General features: G+C 41.5%; 1 protein-coding gene across 1 annotated transcript in view; it reads left to right on the top strand.

The window, feature by feature from the left end:
• The first annotated feature begins 13,676 nt into the window (after positions 1 to 13,676).
• The window catches only part of LOC121962516 (KICSTOR complex protein SZT2), an 87,026-nt gene continuing 77,804 nt past the window's right edge, over positions 13,677 to 22,898 (top strand). Inside the window, exons 1-3 of the mRNA XM_042512781.1 lie at positions 13,677 to 13,741; positions 13,973 to 14,003; positions 14,172 to 14,246. Of these exons, the coding sequence (XP_042368715.1) occupies positions 13,677 to 13,741; positions 13,973 to 14,003; positions 14,172 to 14,246 (171 nt within the window). The remainder of the gene's footprint in view (positions 13,742 to 13,972; positions 14,004 to 14,171; positions 14,247 to 22,898) is intronic.

Below are 22,898 nucleotides of genomic sequence, written 5' to 3' on the forward strand. Positions count from 1 at the left end.
GTACCTTTTAAGAAGAAAATAATGAAACAAAGAAAATTAGCTCCATGGTTTAATCCCCAGACCCACAAATTAAAACATATATCGCAAAAATGTGAAAGAAATTGGCATTCAACCAACCTGGTGGAGTCCCAGTTAGTCTGGTAGGACAGTCTTAAAATATATAGAAAGCCCCTCCGCCATGCCAGAGTAAACTATTACTCATTATTAATTAGTTGTTATTATTATTATTATTAGTGTTTTTCCCAGCATTGGTCTTCGCCAATTCACTTTATTGATTTACGCATCTAAGTCATTAACTTGCCTGTTAGACCCCATCCTGACTAGGCTACTTTAGGAAGTCTTACCCTTAATTGACAATTCTTAATTAAATATAATCAATGTGAATTTATTAACAGGCTATGTACCACAATCCTTCAAAGTAGCTGTTATTAAACCTCTTCGAAAGAAGTCCACTCTCGGTCCAGAGGTTTTAGCAGACTATAGACCAATATCTAATCTTCCCTTTATATCTAAAATCCTTGAGAAAGTAGTTGTTAATCAGCTTTGTGACTTTCTCCAAGACCATAGTTTATTTGAGGATTTTCAGTCAGGATTTAGAATGCATCACAGTACAGAGTACTAATGACTTATTGATTGCCTCGCATATAGGACTGGTCTCTGTAGTAATCTTATTAGATCTCAGTGCCACATTTGACGTTATTGACCATCAAATCCTACTACACAGACTGGAACACTTAATTGGCCTTAAAGGAACAGCACTAAGCTGGTTTAAATCATACTTATCAGATGGTTCTCAGTTTGTTCTTATTATTGATCAGTCCTTCGTGCATAGTAAGGTCTGTTTCGGAGTGCCACAAGGTTCTGGACCAACCCTTTCACTTTATATATAGGCAACATTATTAAAAATCACTCTGTAAAGTTTATATTGTTATGTGGATGATACGCAGCTGTATCTATCTATGGAGCCAGATGAAGCCGATCATTTATCTAGACTACAAGCATGTCTTGAGGGCATAAAAGCTTGGATGAGCCACCATTTCCTGATGTTAAATTCAGACAAAACTGAAGTTATGGTACTTGGCCCCAAACACCTCAGAAACTCTTTTTTTGAGGGTATCATTTCTCTAGATGGCATTGCCTCCAGTCGTAAGGAGCCTCAGGGTTATAATTGATCAAGATTTATCCTTTGCCTGTCATATAAAACAAACTTCAAGGACTGCTTTTTTTCACTTGTGTATTGTATTGCAAAAATTAAGCATATCCTGTCTCAAACAGATACCAAAAATTAGTGCACGCATTTGTTACTTCTAGGCTGGATTACTGTAACTCCCGATTAATAGGTTGCCCCAACAAGTCTCTAAAGTCTCTCTAACTGGTCAAGAATGCTGCTGCACATATACTAACTGGAACCAAATATGACCAAGGGATCATATTTCTCCCGTTTTAGCTTCTTTGCACTGGCTCCCTGTAAAATCCAGAATGGAATTCAAAATCCTCCTCCTTACCTACAAAGCTCTGGATGAATAGCCTCCATCCTATCTGTTGCAGCTCATAGTTCCCTTTCAACCCTCAAGAACCAAGCTCCTCTTTTGTAGAACCATCTTCCAGTTTTGGTCAGGGAGGCAGACACCGTTTCCACTTTTAAGGGTAGACTTAAGACCTTCCTCTTTGATAAAGCTTATAATTAGGGCTGGCTCAGGTTGCCTGGACTAGCCCCTTGTTAGGCTGACATAGGTTTAATCTACCGTGAGACTTTCTATGATGCACTGAGCTCCTTTTTACTTTTCTTGCTTCCACCATCTGCAAAAGCTCATGTCTGTTTACTGCATTACACTAACTCCGTTGCCTCTCCAGAGCATTCCTGCACCCTTGTTTCCTAGTTTTCCTGGATCCTGGCTGCAATCTTGGCTGCGCCTGGAACGTGGTGATGGCTTTGCTGATGCTGTGACCCTGCCTCTGGCCGTGCTCGTGCTGTGGCTGCACTGATGATGTACCCCTGACTCGCCTTGATCGTGGTCTTGGTTGTGCTGTTGCTGAGGTCCTTTCTGAGGCTGCGCCTGTGTCATGGACCTTGGTTGCGCAGATGCCGTGATCCTGCTCAACGCAACCCTCTACTGCCATTATTATACGTCCTGCCTCCACTATTAATATACGCATGGGACTCTTAACAACACCTACGATATTTGCACGTAACATCACATGCTATCATAGGGTGCATTTAGTAATTATACATATATCACTATTGTTATATGATATGCTATGGTTACCATTATTGCTGTGCAATAATCTCCCTCTCTCTTCCCCTCTCACTTTCTCTCTCTCTTTCTCTTTCCTTTTTGTCATTGCTGTAATTTAATTGTTATTTACGACATCTATTGCACGTCTGTCCGTCCTGGAAGAGGGATCCTTCCTCAGTCATTCTTGTGGTTTATGCCATTTTTTTCTCCCTCTTACAGGGGCTGCAGTCAAAAAGATTAAATAATCTCCTTTCCTCACCATTTTCCTTCACTTCCAGAGAAAACATCACAAGATCAAGAAAAGATGTGAAGGAGAATTCATAAGGAAAAGACGATTGCAGTGTTTAGAGAATCTGACTGCACTTCTCCTCGGCTATGTGACGGCGTATGATATTGACATGGGTCTGCTGTGATGAAACTACAATGTTCACATGATGGACTACAAAAAGCACATCCTCACTGGATTGTTTTTTTGCAGCAGTTTTTTCCATCTTTCAATTCATACATTTTCTTTCGCTTATCCGGAGTCGGGTCGCAGGGGCAGCAGCCTAAGCAGGGAAGCTGCAGTTTTTTATGCAGTTTTTTTTTCATAATTGTTTTATTTGGGTTTTCTTTTAAAATCTTTATTTGCTCCCCTCTTCAAGCCCTTTGTAATGTGGATCTTAAAAAGTGCACCATAAACTCTGAGTATTAATATTATGATCATGACTATAATTATTATCATTATTAATATTAATATTATTATTGTTATCATTATTATCTTAATCAGGCCTACTTCGCGAAAAATATTACATCATTACCAAGATGAGAACAGTCAACAGTAAATATTAAATACACATAAAATAGGACAAGGATAAATAACAAATAATATATCATAATAACAAATATGTTTTGTTTTTTTTTTAAATATAGGCCTATAGCCTAAATTCAGGGCAAAGATCTGATTATAAGCCTGTGTATATAAAGGCTTAAGAAGCAGCACAAAGCTCAGTAAACAGCCCCATGTGACCGTGTTTTGAAGTTGTTTCGGCTCATACAGATTGTGGATCTGTGATGTCATGAAACAGCTGATTCCCCAAATAGCGGCCGATGCCGCACATCACTTTAAAAGTTGTAACCGCAAAGAATTGTGGGGCGGATTCTCTCCTTTCCTTTGATAAAGGATGGTCTGGTGTATCCTATGCTAAAGGAGATTATAAAGGAAGCACTGACGCACCTTTCCTTAATATTAGGAGAATTCGAACAGCTCTTATCATGGCAGCCGCTCAGGTACTTCTGGTTCATCTCATTCAGTTGGGAACCTTCCTAAGCAAAAAGAGGTATTCGACCGCAGTTTTTCCTTTGATGATGTGAGCGTCACAGGGCAAAGGGTGTCGTTTGCTGTAAAGCCCTCTGAGGCAGACTGTGTTTTGTAATAATGGAATTTAGAAATAAAATAGAATTGAATTGATTGTTATTGTAAAGCAAGTCCATAACTCAGACTGTATAATTTTTGTGAAAAGTACACAAAATTAAGTTTTTGTTAGATTGACTGATGGAAGGAAGAGGATTTGGGACCAGCTGGGGCTGTGAAAGCAGGGTGTGGAGGTCCAGATGGAGATGTGGAGATGGTGTGGAGGCAGAAGCTGGAGATAACAGAGTTCTTATACTGCTGATGAGATGATTGAAGGCAGGAGTGTCGGTAGAATCAGGAGCCAGTTGAGGAAAAGCCACGCCCACAACACACAGAGGATGCTTTCCATTACGGTAGCCCAACCCCAAGCTCCTTCACTCGCCTCCTTTCCTCGCATTGTAGTCCCTCCCACAGAGAGAGCGGAGGAGTCAAGGAGGAGACGCAAGAAGAGAGAAGGGGAAGAAGTGAATTGGGAAGTCCTCGGTCCCACAGCATTAGTCTGAACCGACATCGGCAACAGATGAGATGCTGCACAGCTGATCAGCTGTCAGACTGACTGAGGTTCTTACATATGTCCACAGAACCATATGTAAGAACAATACAAAGCCAAACAATATCTGTCATGCATTATATTGTGTATACAGGCAGTAGACAGATGGATAGCCTATATATACGTATATACATATATACGTATATATATTAGGGATCCACCAATAATCGGTTTGGCCGATAATATCATCCGATATTCGGCATTTTTGCGATCATCGGCATCGGCCGTTTTTTTCACCGATAACCGATAAAATTAATTAATGTATTTTAAAATGCGCTCCTTCGGCTCTGATGCAGCCGTCTCTGCCTGAAGTCACCACTCTCTTGGTTGTGTAACAATGTCCCGCCCACATCCCTCACTGATTGGCTACTTGGCACAAGTGAGCCAGTGACAGCCAATCAATCAACACTGAAGCCTCTACATGCAGTGCCACAGACACAGAGGAGAAACAGAGGACTGCTTCGGTGGCTGATCCAGCAGAAAAGGTAAGGCAGTGTCAGTCGAAGTTTCAAAGCCCTTTAGGATGATTTTAAAAATACCACAACCTTGATCAATATTAGTGATAACATGCAGGCCCAGAGTCGACATTTCACCAACCTACTTGTCTAGTCACATCAAGCATACGACTTTGCAAGATAGGACTAGCATCACTCACGACAAAAAAAAAAAGAAAAAAAAAAGATGTGAGTGATGATGACCTGAAGTCCCTTGCTTAATTAAATAAAAATATGACATAGGTAGGCTGTAGCAAGTATAAGGGAGGAAAACCTGCAGTTTGGCTGTTGAGATTAAACTTTTCACAACTTCAACATGGGGTAGGCTATTTAATGATGGCTCACCGCTACATTATAATTGACACGACCAGCCGCTTTAGAGCTGAGGCCAGACGCACAATAATAATAGGAGACACTTACGGTTATCATTACTTTATGGAAATAATTAATCTCCTAACGTGTCTCAGCCCGTGGGGCGGCTCCTGGTTTGTCAATAAACAACACCCGAGGCGATTATAGCCTATAAGTTTAACACCACACGCTAACGTGTCCTTGTTTGTTTATAGTCGCCTCTCCCTCAGCGCTCATGCTGTCACTACACAATGATCACACAGAATAGATGTTAAATATTCGTCTTTTTGCCGGTCACTCGTAAAGTCCAGGGAAATGATGGGCCATTTCAATGAGTCAAGCAGAGAGCACACGTCGAGTTTTTTCAATAAATAAATTTACCGTTGCGTCTAGAACCCACGTGTGTAAAGTAGCCTTTATTGTTTGCATTTACAATTGCCAAGTGCCTTATTCTTATGTAATATGACATACACTTCTAAGAACAATAGTGTACATTTAATGTTCTGAGATTCTGAATATGAATTAATTTCTCTAAATAAATAAATATAATAATAAATAAGGAACTATAAGTGGAAAACTCTGGTGAGCACTGAAAGTTGTGTCTTTATTTACTCATGCTGTTTTATGTAAAATTTTAATCTGAAAAGTAACTATTATATCTATAAAATGAATGTAGTGATCCAAGGTTCTGGCCACCCTCTTTATTGTTTGGTCCTAATCAGGCTGGATCAGATGTATCCTACCTGAGAGGGAGAGCACATAAGACATCATTAATTAAATGTTATTAATGTAGGCTATCATTAAGAATATTATGTAGTGTAGTGGAAGTTTAACAGACAGTTTTGCTCTAATAAATGAATATATATTTTCTCTTTTTTAATTCTCACTCTTTTTTTTGTCTCTCTTTCTCTAAATCCTCATTACAGATGGATGGATAAAAGAAGCGGGTGAAAAGTACAGTATGGCAGTATTTCACACAGCCAACCCCAGCTACTAGAAGGCCCCTGCACTTTTTGTTTTAATAGGCATTTTAATTAAGATTATGTGTTCATGTTATTATGTTAATTATGTGTTCATGTTATTTTACAAAAAGTTAAGGCCATTTTTTTCAGTGTAAACAAACAGTATACTGTATTCATTCTAATTCCAGGTGTGTTTCTGTAAATTTTGACACCAAAATTTTCATTTTTACTGCAAATAAATATCGGTTATACATATCGGCTATCGGTTTCGCTTGGTTATTAATAATCGGTATCGGTATCGGCCCTGAAAAATCCATATCGGTCGATCCCTAATATATATATATATATATATTGTAGCGGTTATTAATAACTACGTTAAAATTTGGATTTTGCACTCGTTAAAGTAAAAGGGGCACCATTCTCCATTCAGGAGAAAATTAAATCTTAAATTGTGACAGTGTTAAGACATGTCATTACTTTAATCAATCTCATAGTCTGTACCGTTTATTCTGTATACATTGATCTTGTTTCTCTCATGAAATAATATCCACAGACAACGACTTGGCGATAAATGAGGATAATTTATTTAGACTAATAAAATGAAGAGTAAATAGATGAAATAGTATGACATATAAAAGGACAGTGAACACATAAAAGGGAACCTACGTGATGTATGTTCAGGTGATGTAAATAATTAATTATGGATGATAGTGGAGGAAATACGTGACCGTCTAAAACGTGGATGCGCACTGAACGGTGACGTAGAATTTAGAAATTTGGCATTAAAGCTTCGCTATACGACATCAACTCTGATCACTAGAAAATGTTATTCTGCCTACTTTTGTCGACTTGATTAGACTTCTCCGGGGAGGTCCAGGTCCTCGCGTCACTCCAGGGGAGAGCTGCGGCGCGTCTTCCAGACGAGGTGACCCGCTGAAAGGCGGCGGCGGCCGGGCAGGTGGAGTCAGTGTGCAGCGGTCTTTAACTGGCCTCGGTGTTCGCCTCAGCGAACCGGTAAAAGTCTTTAAACAAAGTCCTTAAGGGCAGGCAACGGATGCTGATAGTTTGGGCAGCAGGTGTTGCTTCTAGATCCGTGGCAGAGTTGATGGCGAATCGCGGAGTGTCCTTCTCAATTAAAACTCGCAGAAATAATCAAAGTAATCCCACTGGTCTGAGGGAGTCACTTTAAATTATTAATTTGATTTTACTTAAAAACAAATTACCAAAAGTGTCTTTACTGACCAAAAACTGGTATAAAGAAAAGCGTCAAAAAAGATTTAAAAGAAAATGGCTTCAAAAGTTAAAGTTCAGCAAAGCTCTGGTGAGCTGTTGCGGCTCCGCTTATAAAATTGAAGAAAAGAAAAGTTGAGAGCGCGGATGCACGAGACGCACCGCGGTAAAAAGGAGCGAAGAAAAACTTCAGAAGAGAGAAGAGGAGAAGCCTTGAGAAGAGTGAGCTTAGAGAGAGAGAGAGAGAGCTCTGAGCTGACTTTAGAGAGAGTCACTCAGTTTTTATCTTTCGATTTGGGGGTGCGGATGGAAGGCGGAGTAAGCGAACTTTTGCACCGAGCGATCGCGCATCTGGTATAAGTTTCTAAAAGACCTAATGTAATTTAGGAGACATTTATGTCTCTGAACTTTATGACGAATTACGCGATCTAACCCGTGGTGTATAAATTCACGTATCTCCTCATCACTATAGTCTCATCACAGTAACTTCAAATGCATGTTAGGAGACCTAAAAGTAATTTATAACGTAACACATGATTCTGAAGATCCTTTGCTCAATTTTGTGAAATATGTGACTACACATAACATAACATTGTACCATGGATCCTAAGAAACTTGTGATTACTTAGATATTGGATTACTTTTAACATTATACAATGAATTCAAAATACGATATAACTACAAAGTTGGTTACGAGCTTACTAATAACTAAGACCACTAGATGGCAGTATAGCTCCATTATAACAAAGGGGAACAAAACGTACTTTCCCTAACTCATTCAAATTACATGAGATGAAAAGAATGGGAGGTGCTCCTATCTGCTTACTGAAGCATGGAGACAACCTCACCCCCAGTCACAAAGATTAGGGAAGAAGGGAAATTTTAACTTACAACCTTGGTCCAAGTCATTCTGTCAGATGTTTATCACAACACAGGGTTATATAATGACTTTACCCAATGTTCGACCAGTTGGTCATCTCAGCAGGGGAGGCAATACGATGGTTGTTTGGTATTGCTTGGGTGATCAGGAGGTCGTTCAGATGCCTTACATCCTGTGGTATGCTGATGGGACCTTCGGAGTGCTTACCTTCCACCATATGTCAGGATGGAGGGTGTCAGATACTAACACTTTCCCGTGGCTTAAGAAGCCAGAGCGTGTTTGCAGACATCCCCAGGGAGTATAAGTTAAGTTAATTAACAACCCTCTGTTGGATGTTTTGGGTTCGTAAAACAGTGTCTCTTGACGTGTCCCCCACTTGCCCAGGGGACATTGAGCTCTGGAGTTCCTCAGAGGGACAAATGTAATGACCACGCCAAGGCAGTCCACTACAATATATATATATATGTATATATATGTATATGCACGTGTGTGTGTGTAGATAGATAGATAGAGAGATAGTGAGATAGAGATAGATAATATGCTTGTATATATCCTTTGCCCACATATACGCTACACTTTCATTCATTGAGATATCTCACAAAGTCATAATTGCAGTTGTTTATAATAAACATTACCCACTGATGTGATGCCATCTGCACATTAGCAGCGGAGGAATGTGTCTACAGTGGTTATATAGTTAAATGAAGAAGAGGGAACCACATCACTGTCCCATCAGATGTCACATCCCTTAACAATTAACACCTTACTCATCCTAAAATGTAAGATGTCCCACACACGCCTGACATCGACTCCCATCATGTTACTGTAAATGCAACAGCGCTGAGAATAGATCGTGGGAATGAAAAGTAATTGAATCTTGGTCGGGAAAACCTACTGTCAATAAAGTTGCCAGAGACCTGCACCACACACGTCAATAGCAATGATGTAATAATCAGTTGCGCACGTCCAGCTGGTCATTACATACACGTTCAGCTAATGAATCAGCTGATGCAAGTGAACCGATGAGCCGATGGCTATAAATGTGGATGGTCCTCATTGTCTGATCGTCCATTTGAATAACTCCCACGATCGACAAGGACTGAGGTCACACAACATGGGAGAGTGGGAGTGTGCGCTGTGGTGACCATATGGCATCAGCTCCAGCAGAAGGCCAATAGGTCAAGGTGCAGGAGAGCTAGACTGCGTTGCTATTTGTGCTCCTGCAGCAGGTAAATTTCAAATTGCTGCACTACTTGAGGATGTGATGGAAAGCTTTCGAAACAATAATGGAGCATGACACTGTAGTTAAGGAGTACATATGATATACAAGGTCTGCAGTTATAGGTCAGAATTCTACAGAACATATTAAATACTTCCACGAATAAGAGTGGTCACAATAGCTAAACATGCAGTGAATATGTATATTCCCAGCTTCATGCCAATATGGAAACATACATTACTCCTAATTAGCCTACGTTTCAGGCCGAATATCCTCTCACGAAGTACATGCATCTTAATCCCTCAGTGCCCGTCCTGAGGATGTATCTAGATGGGGAGAGCAACATCCCGGAGATTAAGATCCTGGAGATTACCTCCACAGAGGCGCGGATGAGGCTGGTACCGCCTGAGGGGTGCCATGGCTGAGGACACCACATGATGATCCTTGTGTCAATGCACTGGCTGGCACATGGGTTGTCATATGGTGTGGTGTCCCGGGCCTTTGAAGTCCCCCTCACCACCATGTACAGGTAGGCTATGCAAATGTGAATAGCAAATACAGTCACTTATTCTGCCAGTGTATGATCTAGGGTTCTTACACTTATCCATGTATCATGTCCTCCAGTGTGCAGGATGGTCCACAAAGGGGTGAACCGAAACCGCTGCCCTGCGCCAGACAGTGATTTGGTTCCCCCAAACGGCACAGGAGGTGCAGTAAACAGGCCAACAGTTTGAGCCCTGCATTCTGCACATTTGTGAGTGCTATCAATGGGTGCCATGTGAGGATCAAAGCACCACCTGGCCCGGGCGGGCAGGACTACATTAACTGCAAACTCTTCCCCTCCATCCACCTCCAGGCCATCTGTGATGGGAGGGGAAGGTTCGTAAACACTGTTGTGAGCTATCCGGGGTTGGTCCATGACACCAGGGTCCTGAAGAACAGCGGGTTCTTAAAAGATGCTCAGTATCCTCCCCAAGGGTATTTCATTGTGGTTGACCCCCCTGTGCCTCCACCACGTCCAGTGAAGGAGGAGTGCGGCATCCTGGAGGGACAGGTTGGCGGGACAGATCTTTGCCCCACCGGTACTCCTGGCCTTACATGAACATGATTACTGATAGCTGTTCTTTATTCTAGGTTTTATTTTGTTTGTTGTCCATGCACTTTTTATTATGTTCATTTGTTGAAAGAAATTAGTTTATCTGGGCACTTGGTTATTGTATGTGTGAATGTCAATTCTGTGCTGCTCAATTCATTGTGAGTTGAAACGTCTGTGCTACAACAGTTATTTCTGTGACTATAATTCTGCTGCTACAACATAACATTCATTGTGAATGTAAATGTAGCCTATGTGCAGCATTAAAAAAAAGGGCTACCTAACATAAATATGCCTACCGCAAACAATAACACCGCCATCATACATAACTTAAAGCTGTAGGCTAATAACGTGCTCTAACGAAACATTTAATCTTAAGTCTTCCTAACCAGTTCCTTGAACAAATCTAAAAAATAGTCTGTTTGCCTCTGGTTTATCCTGGCCCATTCATCCTCTTTACAGCCTCCTCCTCCAGCACCTGCAGCAGCCGGCTTCTCTTCCTTTTCGGGGGCCGAGGGAAGGGTGGAACAGGAGGACGTGACAGCCCCACTTGTCCCCGGCCTTGGCGCGTCCTCCACTGCCTCACCCCCCTCTTCACCCCCCTGCTTGTCCTCCCCCTCACATGATGCTGTGGCAGGTCCACAGGTGGCCATGGGTGAAGACGGAGCTGGGTGGGTGAATGCCAAGGCCACAGCCTCCATGGGGGTCTGTTTTTCCCCACTACATAAGTCCATTATGACAGGAGGCACAATGGAAGGCCTCCCCCCAATGGCCTTGCATGGGGGTAAACCAGGACCAGGTGGCTGCTGTTGCCTCCCCCCGGTCTATCCCTGTTCCCGTGGCCTGGACAACTAAGCTCCTGAGAAAATAATAGTGAGGTGATGGCATGAACCTTTAAACATGTGTGTACATAACACATTGCATGTATGCATCATTGGAAGGGCAGCTTATGAATAGGTGATATGATATGAAATCTGATCAAACACAACACTGACATAGATATCAACATTGGCTTACCTTATACTTCCTTTTCAGATTGTCCCACTTCTTTGCCATTTGGGTGGGACTGACCACACTGGACAGACCCAGCTTCGTCGGTATTTGTCTGGGGGATGTGAAACAGGTTTGGAGTTACAGGGCGTTCTGACAGTGAACATGTGAAGCTGTATCGGATCACATTAGTAGGGCAGCTGAAGAAAGGTTTTCATTGAGGACCTGGTTGTCTGGTGTCGTTCCTCTTTTATAGATACCTTGTACGGTGCATTTTGTTCACATCGACAGTATTACACTAAACAGCAACTATGACAAATAGGCAGCTCTAATATATATTTGCGTTTACTCACTCCCAGACATGTTTTGGCTGTGTGTCGCCACCCCGTGAACAAGTGTTTGTTGTCAGCCCTCTAATGAGATTGAGGATCTGTTCTTCTGTCCCTGCATTAAATGAAACTGTATCAGATTCCTCACAGTTCTAAACCAGCATGTTGTTCACATGTGTTGATGACAGTGGATTGACCCTGTGCGGTAGGAATGTATCAGACACTTGAAAAGAAAATATTCCTTGCCATGATCCTCGGGGAGCTCCGTCGTCTCGCCACTCAATAAAAGACTACCTTGTAGGATACACCAATCTATCCTCACTCTGGGCTCCCACAGAAGCCTCCTCTCTCCATCCTTGCCTACTCCAAGTGCATTTGTGCAGTTGGAAGATCCTTCAAGATGGTGGAGGTGAAATGATTTCCGGGTCACCAGAGGAGGTAGGAAGGGAAGAAGCATAAATTAGCGTAATGAAACGGACCCAGACACACAGGGGAGGTGAACACATGAGGGAGACAGGAAAAGGAAGACAAAGAAAACCTGAAGCTGACCGGAGCCGTGACAGTTTTAGAAACATAATTTACCATTATTGAGCCTTTTTGTGTGCATGTGTGCCAAAGCAATGATGTACCTACAATGTTTGCCACTGAATGACTGTGTGTGTGTATGTGTATGTGTGTGAGTCCACACACACCTACTAGCATCCACAGAGTGGCTCAACCCTCCTCTCTCTCTGTTGCCCTGTATGTGTGACCGTTTGTTGCAAGTGCAGTTTAGCTGCACATGGCAATGGCTGTTGTTAATGACAGCGCATTCAAACAAAGGTGGAAATGACATTGTATTCAGGTTTTGTTTTTTTTTTCTTAAAGACGGAGGCCCAGCAAACACCTCTCTCTCTCTCTCTGCGAGACAAATAGAACAGGGTTGTGACTCCGGAGAGCAGACTACAGAATATTCTACAACTTTCGCAGTCACCTGTTAATCTCCTTTGTGTTGTTGTTTTAAGCAAGTGGCCTCTCATTGGTTCATTACCACCACCCTTCACTCCGGGGTGACCAATGGCATGTCTTAGGAATCTGTGAATCTGTGTATTCCATATGTGGTGGTGATCAAACTCAATTACATGGGTTTTTGTTTTTCAGTTAAATCACTGTCAGTCAACACAAAACAAACAAGTACATTCAACATTCTCCATTAACATGTTAAGTCTACTTGATTAAACCACGTTCACAGCAGGAATACAAATTTATTGTACTGTCAGTCAGTCAGTCATTTTCTATAATCGCTTGTCCTCGTAAGGGTCGCGGGGGGGGGGGGGGGGGGGCCAAACCCCGCTGTCTTTGGGCACACCCTGGTGGGGTGGGGTACACCCTGGCAGACTATCGCAGGGCCGACACAAATAGACAGACAACCATACATGCTCACAGTCACACCTAAGGGCAATTTAGAGTCACCAATCAACCTGAGCTGCATGTCTTTGGACTGTGGGAGGAAGCCACAGACCCCGGAGAGAACCCATGCAGACACGGGGAGAACATGCAAACTCTGCACAGAAGGGCCCCTGCCCGGACCAAACCCCGTTCCAACCGGGATTTGAACCAAGTACCCTCTTGCTGTGAGCCAACAGTGCTAACCACAAAGCCACTGTGCCGGCCAATTTATTGTACTGCATTAACTAATTTCCTTTTTGTAAATTCAAAAACCTGCCTATTGCCTTTTTTTCAGTGCATGATGTTGTGGAGTGGCTGCAGTTCTCGAGGATGGCTTGCACTTTGCTCCATGTGCATCTCGCCATAACTGTCTCCACCAAGTCCAAGCTCCTGCCAAGTTGAACTCATTTTTTTTTTTTACTCAGCTTGTCCAGCTGCTTGCTGTCCTTGTCTTTCATGCTGCCTCCCCATTAGAAGCAGAAGTGCACTTGCCACCACCAATTGATAAAACATATGCAGCATGTCAGTACGCACATTAAAAGAGCTCAGCTTCCAGAGGAAGAAGAAGCGGGTCTGGCCCTACCGGTAGAGTGTATCTGTTTTCACCGACAAGACCAGCTTGCTGTCCGAGTACACACCCAGGTGTCGATCTTAGTACCACCTCAATGCCCTAACTGTGGATGTTAACTGGCTCAAGGGGCAGCTGTGGCTCAGAGGTAGGGCCGGTCGTCCTCTAGTCAGAAGGTCACGATCCCAGCTCCCTATCCTCTCTTTCCTGTCTAGCCCTGATACACACCTCTATATCTGTGTCATCAGAATCTTCCTGGACATGGCAGGACTAAGACTGGTATGGAGCAGCCTGATGAATTGTGATTATCTTGTCAGATAGTCTGTAATCTAGGCAGCAAAGGAGGTATCCACCCCATCTGCTCAACTTTGTCTCTCAGTATGGGGGGTTCGTGTTGTATTCACTCAAAAATTCCAAGAACTTGATCCTCACACCTGACTCATCCAGGTGAGAGTGAGCCTGATGAAGCATGAAAAGGACCGCATCATCCAATCTGTGGCTTCGGATGACGGAAGCACTCTGGTGTGTCTTTCTTCTCCTTTCACTTTCCTCTATTCTTTTTACTCCAGCCTTTCTTTTGGGCCCCTGATTATTTGTGAGTTATTTTGATTGAGCTAGTCAGGCTGCAATTTACCTTGCATCGTTAAATGAGGGGCACATGTGTGTTCTGTGCATCTCTGACCCAAATGTGTTTTATGACTTTAAAGCAAATGTAATAAGTAACAAGAGTCTTTAGAAATGTAGTGGAGCCAAAAGTACAATGCTTAAAGTAATACCTTTCAAAAAAAAAAAAAGATACTCAAGTAAAGTAAAAACTGTACTCAATAACAGGACTTAAGTAAAAAACTTTGTTACTGTCCACCACTGGTAGCTACATTCCAGAACTTCAACAGCAGATGAAGCATACCTAGAGTGTACTATGTAGATACAGAACTCCACTGCAAAGTGAGAACATGCAACAATTAGGGATTAGAACGTGTTGGGTTTTTTTTTTACATTTTACCTTCTATTCAATGCATTCTGTTGTTAAAACAATACAGTTAATTAAGTTAACATATTGTCCTTTCTTTCAAAGAGTTTAGCAATTTTTCAGCCAATGGTCATTTTTTTGTAATTGCAAAGATTTTTTTATTATTCTGTTGTGCAAAATGTGGGGCCAATGTGGAGTTGTATGAACAGATGAAGCTCGCAGCAGTGTAGCTGTAAGCAGTCAGGCTGTGAGGGAGGCAACACTGCAGCTTTCTACTTCACAGGCTGTGAAAACTCTGGCTTTGTTCTCAGCTCCAACACTTATCTCCCCTGAGCAGGTGTGTGCATGTGAGCAGGCATGGAGCTGTCTGACTTGTTTTTCCCAACATTCAGATGGATGTTTGTGCATTTTGCACTTGTGTGTGTGTGTGTGTGTGTGTGTGCGCGTATACAAATTTATGGGGAATTTGCATCTTCTCTAACAGATAAAACACAAACATGGTGAATGAAAGACCCTTTTCAAAGAAAAAAATCACACCTGGCTAAAGAAACTCCATTGTAATAGCCCTTGCAGTTTTTCACAGTGGACAATGCTGCACCATATTGTGTCAGGAAAGTCAGGAAAGTCAAGACACTACTGACAGAAGCATCTGAGTGCTGCTTAAATTACTTCTTAAGCTTCGGGAAGAACTTGCTTCAGATGCGTCAAATTTCTACAGTTCCTCCCACAACTCGTACTGCTCACAGAAAATATACTATTCTCTGTGTCATATATTATTCTCGCTACACACAGCTCCACCAGTATACACTTCTCTATTTTTTTTTTTAAGATTATTTTTTGGCTTTCTCTTTCTTATTTATTTAAGACAACTTATGTGTGAAAGGGGAAGAGAAAGGGGATGACATGCAGCAAAGGGCCGCAGGTCAGGATCGAATCCATGGCCTCTGCGGTGAAGGCATGATCTCTGTACATTGGCTATGTCCTGCTCTACCATGCTGTGCACCCTGGCTCTTCTCTGTTTGAAGTAAAACTGATTGTAGTGGTGGATCCAGCCCACATCCTGATGAATTGAGCTCAACATTTTTTTTCTTTGTTTCAGTGTGGCCTCTCTACAGTCTAATCTGGGCCAATTAGGGATCCGCACTGTAGGTGACAACGTGAGCAACTAATCAGGGACTATGAGAGGGAAATCCAGGCACTCCAAGAGTATGAGAATGTGAAAAACAAAGGAGGAATTACATTAAAAAGCCTTTATTATAGTGGCTAAATCATTAAAAAAGCCAACATGTTTTGAACAAACACTGGCCTTCATCAGGGCTTCAAAAACATATGCATTGTGGATGTAGCCTCGCCTATATAGTGGCAGGACCCAGTAACAAATGATCTCGTGGTCACATCATAGACAGGTAAAAGCTGAATAAATGACAAAATATAATGACAAAAAAGGAACATAAAATCATATATATATATATATATCACTCAGACCATACATCCATAAAGCAACTGGCTCTCTGTAGACAAATGACAGGAAACATGAAAAATCAGGATAACTACATGCATCCCCCTGATGGATCCAAAAAACTTCCCTTTGATTACATTTTTGTATTCTGTTGACCCCTCTGAGTTATGAAATTTATAATGTCTAGCCATGGGGTAATCACAGTTGTTAGTCCTGATAGCATATTTATGCTCAGCAAGGCAATCCTTAAGTGCGGCCTACATAGAAAAAACCTTCTAAACATGGGCAGGTAAGGCAGTATATGACAAAGTTCTGTTACAATTGAGGAAATCAACCTGTTTATAAGTCCTGTCTGTATGAACATCAGTAAACTCTTTTGTCTGCACAACATTACTACAGTGAGGGCAATGCATGCACTTAAAAGTACCAGATGGTTTGGTCAGCCAAGTATGCTTTTTATCTGCTGAAAGATGGGAGTGCATAAGCTTGTCCCTAAGAGTGTGGGCGTGCCTGAAAGAAATAACAGGAGGTTCAGGAAAAACTTTCCTAAACACCAAGTTGGTCTCAATAATGGCCCAGTTGTTTTTAATTATATGTTTAATTTGTTCAGCATGTGTGCTGTATGTAGTGACAAAAAACTGAAGAGACTAATGTGAAGGCTAATGTCTGATGTTTTTCTGAGTGAGTGACGATCAAGGGACAGTGCAAAAGCCTGCTTGGCAACCCTGGGTTTGTAAGCTCTGTTAAGAAAGCAATTTTACATAGCCTCAGCCTGCTCAACAAAATCCGTCTCAGTATCACAAATATGTCTAAGACATTGAAATAACTCATTGATTTCCTCTGGGAAGGTCTAGTGTCTGTTAGATCTCAGTGCCATATTTGACACCATTGACCATCGAATCTTACTGCACTGACTGGAACACTTATTTGGCCTTAAAGGAAAGGCACTAAGCTGGTTTGGGTTATACTTAACAGATCATTACCAGTTTGTTTCTGTGCTTGGACCAGTCCTTTTTACTTTATATATGCTTCCCCTAGGCAGCATAGTTAGAAATCACTCTGTAAATTTTCATTGCTATGCTAATGATACACAACTGTAAATATTTATGAAACCAGATGAAACTGATCAGCTATCTAGACCTCAAACATGTCTTAAAGATTTAAAAGCCTGTAATCTATTGACGTTAAATTCAGACAAAACTGAAGTTTTTGTTCTTGGCCCCAAAAATTTCTCTAGATGGCATAACCTTGGCCTCTAGCACAACTGTAAGGAACCTCAGAGTTTTATTCAATCAAGATCTATCTTTTGCCTCCCATACCAAACTTCTAGGACTGCTATCTTTTACTTGTGTAACATTGAAAAAATTAGATATGTCTTGTCCCAAACAGCATCGAAAAATTAGTACACGTATCTGTTACTTCTAGGCTGGATTACTGTAACTCCCTATTATCCAGTTGCCCCAACAAATCTCTTAGGTCTCTCCAACTGGTGCAGAACGCTGCTGCGCGTGTTCTAACGGGAACCAAGAAAAGAGATCATATTTCTCCTGTTTTAGCTTCCTTGCACTGGCTCCCTGTAAAGTCCAGAATTGAATTTAAAATCCTCCTCCTTAATTACAAAGCTCTGAATGGTCGGGCTCCATCCTATCTGTTGCAGCTCATAGTTGCCTACCAAGCCTCAAGATCACTGCGCTCTGAAATTTCAGGGCTACTTGTGGTTCCAAAAGATTGGAGGATGAGGAATGGGAAATGAGTTGAAAATCCAACAGTTCAGTCTTGGTGCCACCAAAAATTAAGAATATATCATCAATATACTGGCAGTACCAGGTGGAAAAACAAGAACCCACTGAAACACCAATTCTTTGTTTATATTTCATCTATAAACAAAAAAATGTTGTCAGGAATCATCAGGGATCTACAGCTCAGTTGTTACTGTATCTCTTTGCAGTCGTGTGTGTATGTGTGCGTGTGTGTGTGTATGTGTGTGTGTGTGTGTGTGTGTGTTCCAGCATGTGAGGGTTTTATGGTGCAGCAAATGCATTTCTTAATGATGTATGTGTGGCGTAGTGTCGTGGGGTGTTTCTTTTCAGAGACCTGTTTTATTGAAGGATATCAAAACTCAAAGTCTCCTTCTGTTTCTCTCTCCGTAGCCCACTACATCACATTGAACCAATCAGCTTCACCAAATATGCCAGATATGTCCAACTTAAAAGACTAAGAAAATCCCTTTACTTCTCCTTGCCTCCTTAGACTCTCATTTATTCCCCTCCATTTCATCCTCGTTCCTCCTTTTACTCTCTCCACGCAGTTAATTTCTTTATTTCTCCCTTTCGTGTCACCTCTTCACTGTGGTACACATCTCACACTGTCTTTGTCTCATCCTTCCCTGCATGACTTTTATTCCTCCTATCTCATTCCCTCTCATCCTCTCTCCCTGACTATTTTACTTCCCTCTCCAAGCATTTCTCCTTTTTACTGCATTAAACATCTCTTCCTCTTTCTATCTGACCTCTCCATTCAATCTCTCTCCTCCCTTCCTGTCTCTTTCCTTCCTTCGTTGGATTAAAGACACCCCCAGAAAATATGCAAAAAACATCTCTCTCCATGGTCGAGATCCAAAGTGAGATATGAGGACTAGCATTGCTGCTGACACTCACCGTCTGTCCCCAAGACATAGGGACTTACAGAAGGGGGGGGGGGGGGGGGCTTACATTTCGCACTGAAGAAAGACACCTTATTCCTTCATAGATATAGGAACATTACTGACAACTACCAATTCATGCAAGTGAAGCTCTAATTATTACAAGTTTTTCCTACCTTCCAGTGGCTCATTGGTTCTTTTTTTATACAGTGGCAGAAATAAGGATTCAACGTGTCAACAACTTTTTCAGTTAACATATTTCCAATGCAGCTATTTACATGAAATTTACACAAGACATTGACCTTAAGTCAATCAAACTATACCCATAAAGAAATCATAACATTACAATACATTAAAACATGTTATGTGCAATAAAGTGGACTAACACAGTGTGGCGAGGGGCTTGTAGAGTTATACCTAAACAAATTGGAAAAAGAGTAATAAAGGTTACCGACAACGCCACCTGGGGGAATTTCACCCCCAGGACATTAAGAGTTCACTCTGTTACTCATAGCAAGGACACACAGGTTCGCAACACACCTGAATAGAGACGTGGTTTACAGAGTTAAAATTGATATTTATTTTGATAATTAAAAAGACAATATGTTTAAAATATACTCACAAAAATCCCCCCCCAAGCAGAGCCAAAACATGCAAACTAATCAGCAAATAAATGAAGTCATGCGAAACAAATGAAACAAATAAACAATTCAAAAAGCAAACAAACTTCTGCCAAACACATGCAAAATAAAGAAAACAAACTCAATGAAAAGCATGTCAAAGCAAGGCAAACATCAATGCAAACCAAAAACCAAATAAGGCAGGGCTAAATCAAACAAAAACACAGAAAACATAAAACAAACTAAGCAATGCAAAGCAGGCAAAATTAAATGCATGCAGCACAGCAAGATCAAATGCATGCAGAATAACAAAATTAAAGGCATGCAGCACAGCAACTAGAAATGCATGCAATGAAATAATCCCAGAAAGCTGCTGTTAGTCAATGCGAGGCAAAGCGGGGCGAAGTGGAGCAGCACAGAGCCAGTCCGAGCAGCAAAGCCAGCCAGAGCAGCAAAGTCAGTCAGAGCAAGGCAGCAGAGCGAAGCCAGCAAAGAGGCAGAGGTTCCACTACAGAGCCACACTCCAGTACAGCCTCTGTTAAGTAAACTTCTATCAATACGCGAAGGATAAAAGATGGCTAAGACTACAGATCGCGTATGGCTTACCTTTCATTCAGTTGTCACGGGAGGGAGAGGTGAAGAGCACATGCTAGCATAGCAGCGGCAGCAAAGAATGCTATGTCACGCCAGCCGCGGGCCGATCACACTGACACGGGGTCCACAAACACACGCGGCTACAACAGAAGAACACGGAACAATGACTGATAACGTCAGCGAAGTAAATGCCGACACCAAAGCAGCTAAGGCTATGTTACCTGTACCGGCACGGAGCCAAAGAGCATGAGACGCCAAGATGAACACCGCACCTTTATAAAGAGCGCGCTCAGGCGGCCATAGGCTTACGAGCACAGCTGATGGCAATACGACATGCTCATTAGGCGCAGGGATGAGACGTCATCCTGCCACAATTGGAAAAAAGTTTAGACACACTTACTGTATTTAGTTGAATACTTGGTCTCTTGTCTGCAGTTCCAACAGAACTAGTCTGATGAAGCTGAATGAATCATCAAACAGCAGTGCAGTGAGAAAGACAAACAGAGTGGAGCTTCTCTTCATAGCACCAAAGTGTCTGAAACAGCCACATTTTCAGACATGGAAAGTGATTTCTTTAGACTTCTACAGACTACTTTGCGTTAGTTTCAGGTTTAATCAGATTTTGGATGGAATTATTAAGAAACATCAGGGCACATCGCTCCGTGTCTCATCCAGCCACTTGCGTTGAGCTCTCGTCATTATTACCAGAGGCAGGTGTAATATTTTGAGGGCCTGGGGCCACATGCACAATACCTTATTTTCACCCTTTGCTGGGAGGAAATTTTAGCAACGGGACCCCTTTGAATTTTAGTTCAATACCCCTGTTTTAAAGGGAAAATACAAACTATGTAATTTGTTGTTTCATTTAGCGGACCTGTTGATAAAGGCACAGGCAAGATATAGAGCAACATGCTGTGAATAATCACAGCACCCAGATGAAAAGAGTACACAGATGAAAGAGTATCCCACAGAGATAACATACTTTTTACGAGAAATCCTCATTTTGTCACGATCTGTCTTGATCATCTCGTCTTGTTTCATATCTTACTTCCTGTCAAGGCTTCCTTCTTTGTGATTACTTGCCCCACCCAAATGTGTCTCATCTGTGTCTGAATGTATCTCACCTGTGTCCCATTGTCTCCCTTGTATTTGAGTATTTAAGTCATTGTCTTCCCCTCCTTTGTTGCCAGATTGCGTTTACCTGTGAGTGAGAGTTCTAGCATTTTCCGAGTGTTTCCTGAGTTTACGTTAAATTGTTTTTGCCTTTTGTCCAGCCTTTTTACCTGTCAATTTTGATATTGCCTGTGTGCCTTTTATCCATCTGAGTCTGCTTTGTGATGCTTGACACATTTGGGAGCTGTGTTCAATCTCTTTCTCTTGTGATCAAAACTGTCATGCTGCTCAATCCTAAGATTGTTCTGTAAACATAGTTTCCTCATAAATAAAAATAAAATAAAAATAGTAGATTCTTATCAAACCATATCAATACAAGGGTTAAAATAATAATTTTTAGTTCAGTCCCACCCATTTCCCGTTTACACCACACCCATTTCTGGTCTAAACACTCCAAGCACAAATACAGATAATGGTGTACTAAGTCATCCTTGATGAGCCCTCACGGTGGCATTTGCCAAAGGTAATATGCAGCTGCCCAGGACGCCATCCTGAAGGGAGCGCCAAAATTGGGCCATGAAAAAAGTGAGTCCTAAACCACCAAGTGAACCACCATACAACCAGGAGAGGCTCACCTAGGGCACCAAATGTGCTAGAAAGGCCATTGCTTTCTTGATTTTCTTGAAGTCTTGATTATTTTATTTTAGTCTTTATGACTTTTCATCTAATGTCTCAAAACAAAATTTTCTAAAATATTTCCATTTTTACACCCTCTGACAAATTGCACTAAATGCAAAAAGCACACATTCCCTAGAGCAACGGTCGGCAACGTCCGGCCCGCAAGCCAACATTGACCCTCCAGCAATAATATCTTTTATTTTATTTTTTACAATATCGGACTGACAGTCCCACAAATAGGCTGTCCAAATAGAGAATCTACCCCTGTCTGAAGAATGTTAATTATACTTTTATCCATGTTGAGAGTGAGAGTGAATGACAGAGACAGACATGGTGGGCTGCAACTGTAGTGGACAGCACCTGGTGCTGAAATAGCGACGTGTGCTGTTTGGTATGGAAAAAACATTCCAACATACTTTCAGAATTCAGTCTTCTAAATGTGTTTTCAAAGTATTCTAGTGAATGGTATGCATTAATCACCTACAATGCACCATATATTCTTATAAATGCATGAAAATGATTACACTTAAATAAATTATTATAAATGCATTAATATCTACTTCACTTTATGTAACAGATACAATGATAACTTATGATACAGCATGGATTGTTATATCACACTATGAGTCCACTTAATTGTTAATGTGTGAATGAGTGAGTATGAATATTCATAATGCACTATAAGCCCCAGCATTCAACAACAAGTCCAGAGCATCCATAAGACCCTTGCCACTTATAAATAATTATAAGTCAAATCTATTATGGTCTATTGTGGTGCATCAGTAAATATTATGTGTGTTTATGAGTGTATTCAAAAAGCATTATAACTGAATTATAATTCACTATGAATGCCATCATAATGCCCTATAGATGTGGTCTTCATAGAAAGTGTTGCCACTGTCAGTCGTAAATATCAGTTGCATTTTTTAATTTTTTTTTAAAAATCAATTTCTTAAATTAGCCTTTGATTATGTTCTGGCCCACCATCTTTAGAATCTTTAGAGAAAAAAAAAAGATGACCCCTGCCCTAGAGAATGCATCATTTCGTTTTAGATGCTCAGCTATGCCCAAATAATATTTCATAATCAATCAGTCAATC

The sequence above is a fragment of the Plectropomus leopardus genome, chromosome 3 (genome assembly GCF_008729295.1).
Source record: "Plectropomus leopardus isolate mb chromosome 3, YSFRI_Pleo_2.0, whole genome shotgun sequence".
Classification (NCBI taxonomy): Eukaryota; Metazoa; Chordata; class Actinopteri; order Perciformes; family Serranidae; genus Plectropomus; species Plectropomus leopardus.